This window comes from Myodes glareolus, chromosome 10 (assembly GCF_982192425.1).
Source record: "Myodes glareolus chromosome 10, mMyoGla1.1, whole genome shotgun sequence".
NCBI lineage: Eukaryota > Metazoa > Chordata > Mammalia > Rodentia > Cricetidae > Myodes > Myodes glareolus.
In genome coordinates this window covers 22,261,647-22,273,612 of record NC_142035.1, presented here as the reverse complement: position 1 = coordinate 22,273,612, position 11,966 = coordinate 22,261,647, and the positions used below count along the sequence as shown (strand labels likewise).

At 44.6% G+C, this 11,966-nt stretch overlaps 1 protein-coding gene across 2 annotated transcripts in view; it reads right to left on the bottom strand.

The window, feature by feature from the left end:
* Window positions 1–1,075: 1,075 nt before the first annotated feature.
* Window positions 1,076–11,966, bottom strand: part of LOC125398724 (protein NDRG3-like) — a 32,372-nt gene continuing 21,481 nt past the window's right edge. The window contains exons 8-14 of one of the 2 annotated variants that reach the window (XM_087911066.1): window positions 9,747–9,850; window positions 8,777–8,842; window positions 8,619–8,670; window positions 6,290–6,337; window positions 2,876–2,911; window positions 1,954–2,005; window positions 1,076–1,336 (exon numbers count right to left, since the gene is read on the bottom strand). In XM_087911066.1, coding sequence (XP_087767192.1) covers window positions 1,155–1,336; window positions 1,954–2,005; window positions 2,876–2,911; window positions 6,290–6,337; window positions 8,619–8,670; window positions 8,777–8,842; window positions 9,747–9,850 — 540 coding nt within the window. In that variant the 3' untranslated portion in view covers window positions 1,076–1,154. The remainder of the gene's footprint in view (window positions 1,337–1,953; window positions 2,006–2,875; window positions 2,912–6,289; window positions 6,338–8,618; window positions 8,671–8,776; window positions 8,843–9,746; window positions 9,851–11,966) is intronic. The other variant, XM_087911067.1, reaches the window with a different exon arrangement.

Genomic DNA, 11,966 nt, shown 5'->3' with positions numbered 1-11,966 from the left:
TACAATCCACAGCCCAAGAGGAGCTAGGGAACAAGGAGAACCCAAAGAGGGACGCATGGATCACCCTGAGAAGAGGAAATAGACAGGAGTCACTGACTTTAAACAACAGATAGTTCAAAGTCTAGGTGCTATAACTCTGGAATTCAAGCCAGATACCATGACTCTGGAATCTCTACAGACCCCTCTACTGGTCCCAGTCAGTCAATGGTCTACACAGTAACTACATCCCCGCATCCCCCAGACCTACTCTCTCCTAAAATCACCGCAAATATTGTTCAAGTAGAACCAAAATCCAACCTTGTGGCCCAAGCCATCCAGTTATCTGCTATGCATATTTCCCTTTAAAATGCCACTGAGGGGCTGGAGAGATGGCTCAGTGGTTAAGAGCACTGCCTACTCCTTCAGAGGTCCTGAGTTCAATTCCCAGCAACCACATGATGGCTCACAACTATCTATAATGAGATCTGGTGCCCTCTTCTGTCTGATGCTCTCTTCTGTCATGGTGGCATACATGCAGATAGAGCACTCATATGTATAAATAAATAAATATTTTGAAAAAAATGCCACTACATGCAAAAAAGTCCCTTTGCAGAAGCGCTACAAGAAAGCATGTCTAAAATCACAGAACTATGCACACACAGACATGCATGCTCGCACACACATGGAGTTGAGAATCAAAGAATCTCGTCAGATACACATTTGAGGGAGCACAGGGAAAGGCTGGCAAGAGACGATATGGAGATCAGATCGGATCAAGATGTTGGAATATGGGGCTTGTGTGATGGCTCACTGGGTAAAGTCACTTGATGCCAAACCTGATCACCTGAGTTCAATCTCAGGGGTGAAGAAGAGAACTAATTCATGAAGGTTGTTCTCTTACCTCCACCCATGCACACACTAACTAGATAAATGTGAAAATAATTTTAAAAGACATTGAAATGTTATAGTAAGGGCATGGGTGTGGTTCTTAGCACAGATGAAAAGGGGTGTGTGGAGAGACTGGCAAATCCAAGCTACTAGAAAGAGAGAGAGAGATGCCGTGGTCATGCACGAGTGAAAGAAAGTGGAGGCCAGCTAATGCAGAACAGAAATGTTCTATTATGGAGTGGTCATCTGAAGGAGGGGCTTATATGGTCCAGAGAGGACGCATTTGCTTAGCAGGGCACTTCCATGCTCTGGTGTGTGTTCGGGAGATTAGGGGCCTCACAGGCTTCTCGAACTCCATCTGACTGACTGCTGGTCACAGGTTGGTTGAAATAAGTTTTTTCAGATCCGATGTTACTGGGGGCTGAGTACGTTCGTGATCGGGCGAGCCGGGTCATGCTGGCTGATGGTACTGTAACAAAGAACCAGGGGATCAGGAGGAGGAGCTCGGAGGAGCTCAAGTTCTCTACAAGCTTCACTAAGACTTTACCTTTCCCAGCCCACCTAAGATGATGCCCAGGACGGCACAAGAGGTGCCCCCTCTGCACTATTTGCTCTAGGTGAGTGACTGTATGCAAGGCTGCTTTGATCTCCTGCATCTGGATTCTCTCCAGATTCGACTTCAGAGTATGATGGGAAACTCTAAGGGAAGAGTAAAAAGCCTCTTAGCTGTGACCACACCATTCATACAGTGATTAGGAAGGTGGCTTTGGGAACACACACTGGTCACCAAAACCTGCAGTGCATGTAAGATGAAACCAAAGAACAAAAGAACAAACAAGTAGGGCGTGTTTTACAGTGTAAGTCCGGTACAGTGAGACTGCTGTACTTCCCCAAGGACCTCCTGATACAAGTAAGTGCTGATGAGCGTCTGCCCATCTCATACACAGGCACGGACAAAAGCCCCATACTCTATTGGTTTCCACTTAAGGCTGATTAGTCGATGGGTTGGTTATATTCTGAGAACTATGGACTCTCAGATGTCAAACTCACTCCATCACCCATAAATAGAGAGCATATACTACTCACTGTAGCCCATCCCCTGCAAAAAGTACTTGAAGGCCTTGGTGAGCTTCCCAGCCTGGGAGGACAACACAAGAAGTCATCAATCACTGTGGTGATATTTTATTTGTATTTTAAAAAATAAAGCTTGCCTGAAGATCAGAGTGCAAAGCTAAGTCACTAGAGCTCAAGGAATGGTGGCACAAACCTTTAATCCAGCACTCAGAGGCAGATGGATCTCTGTGAGTTCAAGGTAGATTCAAGGCTACCCTGGGCTACACAAGATTCCTGCAGAAACAGATCCAGGTGGTGGTGGTGGCTCACACCTTAAATCCCAGTGTTTGGGAGTCACACACCTTTAATCCCAGCACTAGGGAGGTGAAGACAGGAGCGATATGGCTGAGCAGAGAGGAATATAAAGCAGAAGAGACAGGAACTCACTGGAGTGTAGAGTCTGAGGTTTGGTGGAGACACAATGCAGTCTAGGCAATCTGAGGATCGCCCCTTCGGTCTGAGCATTGGCAGAGGTAAAAGGTCTCTCTAGTGGCTGCCTGCTCTGCTTCTCTATCTTCAGCTTTAACCCCTATATCTGTCTCTGGATTTTTATTATTCATGCTACAAATCATCTGGGCATGGAGGCACAAGCCTTTAATCCCAGCACTCGGAGGCAGAGGCAGGTGGATCTCTGTGACTTTGAAATCAGTCTGGTCTATGTAGTGAGTTCTTGGGTGGCCAGGACTACATAGTAACGGCCTGTCTCAAAATGAATGAATGAATGAATAAATAAATAAAGCAAATAATAACAAATGAAAAATTTAAAAAAGAAGGCATTACTCTTTGCATAGGTGGAGAGGTAGCAATGACTCTGTGTGTGTGTGTGTGTGTGTGTGTGTGTGCGTGTGCATGTGTGTGCGTGTGTGTGTGTGTGTAATTATGAACACTTTCTTACCTGAACTACTTGGGGCAGTCCTCCACAGTCTGCCATCTAGAAGAGGAAGAACACCTAAGTCAGCAGGACCTCCACTAAGGGGAACGCTCTCAGTTCCATGTCCTTTCGAAGGGGCTGCTTGATTGACTTGACTCTGTTTATTTGTTTGTTTACTGGTCTATGTAGACCAGGCTCACCTCAAATTCACAGAGGTCCTCCTGCCTCTGCCTCCTGAGTGTTGGCATTAAAGATGTTCACAACTATATCTGGTTTTGACTTGTCTCTATTTAAAGGGATATGAATTCCATGGTAGCATTGCTAGAAAACTTTATGCCAGGCATGGTGGCACATACCTTTAATCTTAGCACTTGGGAAGCAGAGGCCAGCCTGGTCTACAAAATGAGTTTCAGGAAAGCTAAGACTATACCCAAGAAACCCTATCTCAATGTCCCCCCAAAACAAACAAACTAACAAACAAACACTTTATTTAAAAGGGAACTCTTAGTATTTAAGATATGGGCTGCTACAGAGAGCCTAAGAGTGTGAGGCTTGGTTAGTTAAGTGTCTGCTGTGTAAGCATGAGGACCCAAGTTCAGACTGCAGCACCAGCCTTGGTGGTGCCTGTCTGTCACCCCAGGACTCTGGAAGAGGCAGATCTCTGGATCCATTAGCCTGCCAGCATAGCTGAGTCTATGAGCTCAGGGCTGCAGAGATGGTTCATGATTAAGAGCACTATTCCTCTTGCACAGTACCCAGGTTCACTTCCCAGCACCTACACGGTAGCTCAAAACATCTGTAACTTCAATTCCATTGAACTCAAAGTCTCTTCTGACCTCCACGGGCTTCTGTTGATAGATGTTCACGCAATACACTCACACACACACACATACATACATACATACAATATAATATAGGTATTTAAAGGAGAAAGACCCTATCTCTAAATACAATGTAGAGAGGCAGGCATGGTATCCTGCACTTTTAATCCCAGCACTTGGTAGAGGCAGGTGGATCTCTATGAGTTCAATAAGCCTGGTCTACATAGTAAACTTCATAGCTAGGGCTACATAGTGTGACTCTCTCTCAAAACAAAATAAAGTAGAGAATAACACCCAGTGTTGGCCTCTGGCCTTTTCACATTTGCATGTGCATCTCCAGGCATGTTTATACACACCCACAAGAGTGAACCCGTGCATATGTATGTGTGCGTGTGCATGCGTGTGTATGTGAGTGTTTGAGCATGCATGTGTGTGTATATGAGTGTGTGAGCATGCATGTGTATGTATGTGTATGTGTCTGTGTGCATATATATGTGTGCATGGTGGTTCATGTGTGGTGTGTTTCAGGGAGCAAACCCAGGTTGTCAAGCTTACATGGCAATGATCCTCAATGAGGAAGCACACTTGAACCTGTCTCGGACACACTTAGCACACATGGGACAATGATAAGGCCTGCTGACATGTTTGTTGTAAACAATCTCGTGAGGATATTAGGTCCTAAAGCCCAAATCCTCGAAGTCTGCCAGGCACACACAGCATTCAGATTTTGATGTTTTCTGACCTTCTTGGTATAAAGGTGAACAATCCTATTGCCAGGGGTTTGAGACAGTCTAATTTTGTTAAAGGCTGTATTGTAGGGAATTTATGACGGTGTCTCAAAGGCTGGACCACACTGAGTGCCTCCAAGCACCATCCAAGGAAGAAGAAAAAGAAAGGGCAATGTGGAGAATCTTCATATTAGCTCAGAAATTTAGGTAAAAAGTAGCTGTCTATCAGCCATGATGGCCCATGCCTTTAATCCCAGCACACAGCACACACCTGAAGTTCCAGCATGTGGAAGGTGGAAGCAAAAGGATCAGAAGTTCAAGATCATCTTCAGCTACACAGAATTCTGAGGTCATCATGGGATACCTGAGATCTTTTCCCCCTGTCTCAGCAGGCAGTTGCTATCTGCCTGTTGAGAGTTTACCTATCCTAACTATCAGAGTATTTCCAGAACTTTCTTACCAAAACAGCAAGGTTCAGACTGTAAAAAAATAACACGGAATCATTAACATTTTTAAAAACATTTCTTCTTTTAAAGAACCATGGACTTCTTTTCTCCTCTGAGACAGGGTCTTACTATGTAGCACTGGTTTTCCTGGAACCCACAATGTAAACCAGGCTGGCCAACAACTCACAGAAATCCACCTGCCTCTGTCTCCTGAGTGCCGGGATTAAAGGCATATGCCATTACACCAGTCCAGCGAATTATTAACATTTTTGTTACAGTTTTTATTTTTTAGACAGGCTCCCTATGTAGCCAAAGCTGGCCTCTAAATAGAGATGCTCCTGCTTCCACCTCCCAAGTACCAGCATTACAGATGAGTGCTACCACAGCTGGCCGATGCAGCTTTTGATGACCTGGGGAAATGTTTATGTCATGAATGGGAGTAAAGCAGATACGGAGCAATAAATGCCCTTTGGGGACATTTTGAGTAGGTTTCTTTCTCTATGTAGCCCTGGATGTCCTGGAACTCACTTTGTAGACCAGGCTGGCCTCCAGCTCACAGAAATCCACCTGCCTCTGCCTCCTGAGTGCTGGGATTAAAGGTGTGTGCCACCTTGCCCAGTGCATGCCTTCTGATTTTAATGACATAAAAGAGTGCAGGAGAAAGACACCAGTACTGAGGCTGGAGAGATGGCTCCGCAGTTAAGAACACCAGCTGCTCTTTCAAAGGACCTGTGTTCAGTGCCCAGCACCCACATGGCAGCTCAAAACTGTCTGAAACTCCAGTTTTAGGGGACCTGACACCCTCACACAGACATACATGCAGGCAAAACACTAATGCTCATAAAATAAAAAAGAAATTTTTAAAAAAGACACCAATACCTTTACTATATAAAATCCTTTGTACTAGGATTATAAAGAATTTAAATTTTTGTTCTGTTTATTCTATTTTCTAATATCTATGAGGACTGTGGTGGTTTGAAATAAGTGACTCCCATAGGCTCACATGTCTGAATGCTTGGCTCCCAGTTGGCAGAACTATTTAGGAGGTGTGGACTTGTCAGAGGAGGTGTGTCGCTAGGGCTGGGCTTTGAGGTTTCAAAAGACGTGTACCATTTCCCGTGTGCCCTCTGCACCCTATCTGTGGCTGTGATCTCTCAGCTGTTCTGGCCACCATGCCACCTTTGCTTCATCATCACGGACTTAACTCTCTGAAACTGTAAGCCCAATTAAACACCTTCTTTAATATGCTTCCTTCGTCGTGGGGTTTTACTGAAGCAAAATAAAGTAACTCCCATAAGGAGAATATCCTCAGGAAGCTCTGTTCCTTAAACAGCGAACAACAGAGTCATGAGCAGCTTTTCCGTAAAGGTCTCCTGGGGCACACTCATTTGGAATCATGCTAACTCATGCGTGGTCAGCAGTGCCAGAAAACACATTACTTACCTTCAGTAAAGTCGTATTTATCGGGTCAAGGCGAGAGTTACATTCAACCTTTCAGAATAAAAAGGAGAAAACAATTTTATAAACTGTTAGGAAAATAACCAGTGGCCTGGCGTCAGAATGATCTTACAAGATCGACAGCTCGGACTGCTAGTGACTGCCCCAGCCAAACAGAGTACCAACATGGACTGTGGGGTTTCCAGTGGGTCTCCTATCTGATCCTCCAGAACACATTACTACTGGAAACGAGCTGCCATGTTAGCTTAGCAGTACGGGCACTTGCTGCCACCCTGATGACCCGTGTTTGATCCCCAGACCTCAAATGGTGGAAGAAGAGAACCAGTTCCTGCACATTGTTCTCTCACCTCCACATGTACACACGTATGTACACACACATGTACACACACACACACTGAGTAAGTTCTCATCTTTCACAGCACTTTATTGCAACTGCTAGAAAAATGGGCTGCCACAACCAGAGATGTCAAGGTTCTGACAGGGCAGGGACCAAGAGAGGTTTTGTAAGAAATGGTTCTATAGAAACATGAGACCAGATATAACTGAAAATATCGGAAAGCCAGGTGGTGGTGGTGCACACCTTTAATCCCAGCACTCAGGAGGCAGAGGCAGGTGGATCTCTGTGAGTTCAAGGTCAGCCTGGTCTACAGAGTGAGTTCCAGGACAGCCAGAGCTACACAGAGAAAACTTGTCTTAAAAAAAAAAGGAAGAAAATATTTCAGATACAAACTTACAGCTGAGACTCCAAGTCGCCTTTACTAAGCCCTATATTGTAGGATATAAAATTAACTCTTGGTTTCTACCTTCCCCAGTAACCCAGCCTCAAGTCTGGCGTATTTAATATAATCAGGGCTACATTAGAGAAAAGTTTGTCTTGGGTAATTGGATCCTAACTACCCATCCTTCTGCTTTGTAACATTTTCCTCATTCTCTACACTGAGCACGTGTCAGTGTAGTACATGTCCCCAATGTGTCATGTACTTTAGAAGTAAGCAGAGAGAGGCTCCAAGTCCTCAGTCGCCTTCCATACTGTGGGATCTGTGGTAGCTTACCCCAGGTGGAAGGCTGATTCTGTGCTAGAGCTCCGACAATAAGTATACAGCGTTTCATTGTGCTAATTGCCACAGAGTGGACAGCAGCTCACAGAACCATCAAGGACCACACAGATCAATCGATGAGACCTGGTCACTGATGAATGTTGCAGAAGATTTGTTTAACTACGCAAAGATGTGCCCGGCAGTAGTGGTACATGCCTTTAATCCCAGCACTCAGGAGGCAGAGGCAGAGGCAGAGGCAGAGGCAGAGGCAGAGGCAGAGGCAGAGGCAGAGGCAGAGGCAGAGGCAGAGGCAGAGGCAGAGGCAGAGGCAGAGGCAGAGGCAGAGGCAGAGGCAGAGGCAGAGGCAGAGGCAGAGGCAGAGGCAGAGGCAGAGGCAGAGCAGAGGCAGAGGCAGAGGCAGAGGCAGAGGCAGAGGCAGAGGCAGAGGCAGAGGCAGAGGCAGAGGCAGAGGCAGAGGCAGAGGCAGAGGCAGAGGCAGAGGCAGAGGCAGAGGCAGAGGCAGAGGCAGAGGCAGAGGCAGAGGCAGAGGCAGAGGCAGAGGCAGAGGCAGAGGCAGAGGCAGAGGCAGAGGCAGAGGCAGAGGCAGATGGATTTCTGTAAGTTTGAGGCTGACCTGATCTACAAAGCGAGTTCCAGGACTGGCTCCATAGGTTCTGAGAAACTTGTTTCAAACAACAAACAACAACAACAACAACAACAAAACCACACAAAAATATGTTGCATTTGTTTAACTATGTAAAGATGTGTTGCTGTTTTACCTTAACTGCCTAGAATGGTCAACAGTGAGGGTGGAGGTATAGGCAGATCTGGGCAGGAAGAGTAAAGTAAGTAGGAGGAATTTAGGCTTGAAAAAAGGAAAGAAGAAAAGGAGATGCCGGGGGCCAACCACCCAGATGTGGAGGAAGCAGGAATGCACAGAGTGAAAGAAAAGTAAAAAGCCCCAAGGAAAATCAGATGGATAGAAACCGGTTAAGTTAAGTTAAAAGAGCTAATGGGATAAGCCTAAGCTAAGGCCAAGCATTCATAATTAATAAAAAGTGTGACTTTATTGGGAGCTGGTTGGCGACCCAAAGAAAATTCCAATTACAGCTGAGGAGCTGATTTTCAAAATATGTAACAGTAAAACCTGGTAGGTGGAATTAGATACAGCATGACCTTGTGTGGTCATGTTTCCATGACACAGTGTGTCAGCTGTGTTCCTGCCACACACATTTGACTACTTCAGTCCCAGCCTGCTCACATCAGGACACACTTACCACAGCCTCCACAGCAGGTGAATTGTCCCCTACCACCAGTAAAGTAGAACACCTAGGAACACGCGGAAGAAGAGGAGACAGTCAGCCAGTAAATGGACAATGGATTCGTCATGACAGGCAGATACATAGCCATTCAGCGGGGAGACTGAGGCACTTACTTTAATGTTTTCAACCTGTTATCATTTTGGCCTGGTTTGGGTCTTTTAAGCTTCAGGTTTCTGCGTCTAGACAAACAAAGCAGAATCAGTATCATTTGCAGGAGATCGTGACCCTTCACGTGTTTCCCGAATATGTAATCCAGTAGGACAGTCTAGGAACACTGTCTTTTCTTTACACCTTAGGATGGAAGGGCCCTGAGCTATTCTCCTTAGCAGCTGCTTCCACAGCACCCTGCATGCTACAGAGCAGGAACGGATTTTACGGATGCTGAAAAGGGGGAGAACTTTAAAACTAACAGAAGCCCGACTGAAATCCTCAAGTCTAACTTGAGTTTTCCAAGTGGTCTGTAGGAATGAGTCCCTTAGGAGGAGGGGATGGTATACCTATACTTTTGGGACTGAGAAGAGGGAAGACTTTCTTTGTAACAGTTTAGCATAGGATTTTACTTTCAGTGGTGGGATCAAACACAGACCTTGTGCATTGAGACAAGCATTCTTCTAATAGAATTTCAACTAAAAATAGGAACACCCTGGAGAGCTGGCTCAAACCTGGCTAGGCTCCCTGTTGGCTGTGTAACTGGGGAAAGTTACATTGACCCAATTCCTCAGGCTTTTTCCTCCTCCCAGAGAGGGAGGGAAGAGGAGCCAGTGTTTTCACCCTGAGAGGCAGTTCTCAGGACAGAAGCAGCACACGTCCCTCACTCTCTCAGTGGAGGAAGACGTGTAAATTCTGGAATATAACAACTTTTTTTTTTATTTCAGCACCCACACAACACTTCTGCCTTCTGAAACAATTCCAGCAAAAAGCAATTAAGGCAAAGCTCAATAGTTCTCTCCTTTGTTTTTCTATACATATGGTCAAATAGCACCTAGAAGTTATCACACAACATGGGGAAAGTTCCTTCCTCTTTTCTCTTATAGATGTCAATCATCTCTTTTGCACTCTTCTACAGGAATGGGAACACTGTACCTGTCGTAAGACCGCAGGAAAAGCTCTAGGTTCCCTTGGTTGATATCTTGGGCAATGCGTAGTCTGTAGCTTTGAATCAGTTCCAGGTTGGTCCTCAGCTCTTCCTAGAGTAAGCAGAAGACATTTTCTAAGCTACAGAGAATACAGTCTGAGAGGCACACACACACACACCAGAGCAATATCAAATTTTAAGTTTAGTGGGCATATAAAATGGAAAGATTTCTTTGCATTGGTGGGAAAAGGTATATCAGGAATAATTGGGAAGATAATAAATCCAGAACCGTATGAAAATATCATCATGAAGTTTTGTAGTGAAACAAAATGAGGAAAAAAGCTTGCAGTCTACAGCAAAGGCGTGAAGGGAGCCAAGAAGATAAAGTAAAGACAGTTTCCTGAAACAAGTACTCTCAGGAAATGTGGCTGGGGTACTGACTGCAATCAAAGGAAGATTATGATGAGAAAAATGAATAATGAAGTTGACGAGATGGCTCAGTCCCTAAGTCCCCGCTATGCAAGCGTGAGGACCTGTGAAGGTGCGCCCTTGCATCCCAGGCCTGAGAGGCAGAGACAGGGAGATCCCTGGGCTCCCTGGCCAGCCAGCCCAGCCTAACCAGCCAGGAACAGGTCCCAGTGAGAACTCTGACTCAGCAACAGGACAGTTCCTAAGCAACAGCACCAGATACACACACACACACACACACACACACACACACACACGTGCACACACATATGTAAGCAGAGACAGCTCATTTGTTTCCTAGCTGCCCAGACCCAAATAATCACACAAAATGTATATTAATTACAACATTGGTTGACCAATGGCTTAGGCATATTTCTACCTACCTCTTCTATGTTAAATTAACCCATTTCTCTTAACTTGTGTATTGCCATGAGGCTGTGGCTTACTGGAAAGGTTCTTGGCATTTTTTTTTTTTGGCAGCTACATGGTGTCTCCTTGACTCTGCCTACTTTCTCTATATATCTCTGTTTGGATTTCCAGCCTGGCTGTACTCTGCTAAGCCATTGGCCAAAACAGCTTTATTCATCAACCAATAAAAGCAACACATATACAGAAGGGAAGGACATCCCCACATCATCTCTCCTTTCCTGTCTAATTAAAAAGCAAAGTTTTAACATTAACATAGTAAAATTACATATACAAAACAGTTATTGATGTGGGATTCCCCTCTGTGTGCTATGAATATGTTTTATTACCATTGGTTAAAAAAGAAGCTACTTTGGTCTATAGCAGAGCAGAATAGAGCCAGGCTGGAAGAGATATATAGAGAGAGTAGGCAGAGTCAGGGAGACGCCATGTAACTGCCGTAGGAGAAAGATGTCTGCTGGAACCTTATTGGTAGGCCACAGCTTTGTGGTGACACACAGATTAATAGAAATGGATTAATTCAAGACGTAAGAGTTAGTTAAAAATATGCATAAGCTAATGGCCAAACAGTGTTATAATTAATATAGTTTCTGTGTTATTATTCAGGTCTGGTGGTTGGGAAATGAACGAGCAGTCTCCACCTATAAGTTATCAAGCAAGAATTATAGTTAAAATATTTAGTTCATTTACATTTGGTAAATTAAGGATAATACTTTATCATCTAATCTTTGTGAGTCTAAAGTTTCATATCTAATTTATCTTTTATCATAAATAAGAAAAACTATAACTATCTGTCTTCAACTCCATCAAAGACCCCAGAAGGATATAATATTACCTAAGTAAACAAGAAGTACATTGTATGCAACTTCCAAAACTCTAGAATTGACAGAGACATCTTGCTGCCTGGACAGTCACCCAAAGTCCTGTATTGTGGGGGCATCCATCTTCAGCCTTCAAGCCCATAGTAGCTGGCAGACTTTTCCACGAAGAAGGAAATTTGAAAGAGTATTTCGCCTATATTGGCAGTTTGTGAGTCACTTTCTTCTTGTCCTGCAGAATGACAGTCTCCTTCATGAAGTAGGAACCCTGAAGGCCCGTCTCACCTTTTGAAAACTTCAACAGTCATTTTTCTGTGGATCCTGCATGTCCAGTTCATACAGCATACCATCAAGCAGTCCAGGCAAGAACAGTTTCTTGCCCAAATGGCTAGCCTTGTCATGTGTTTCTTCAATGCCCATAAACTTCTCTGACGTAACTGGTTCCACCAGAAGCAGACATGTCTCACTGTCAAGAAAAATCTAAGTTCTTCAAACCTTTAAATGCCATATTCTGTA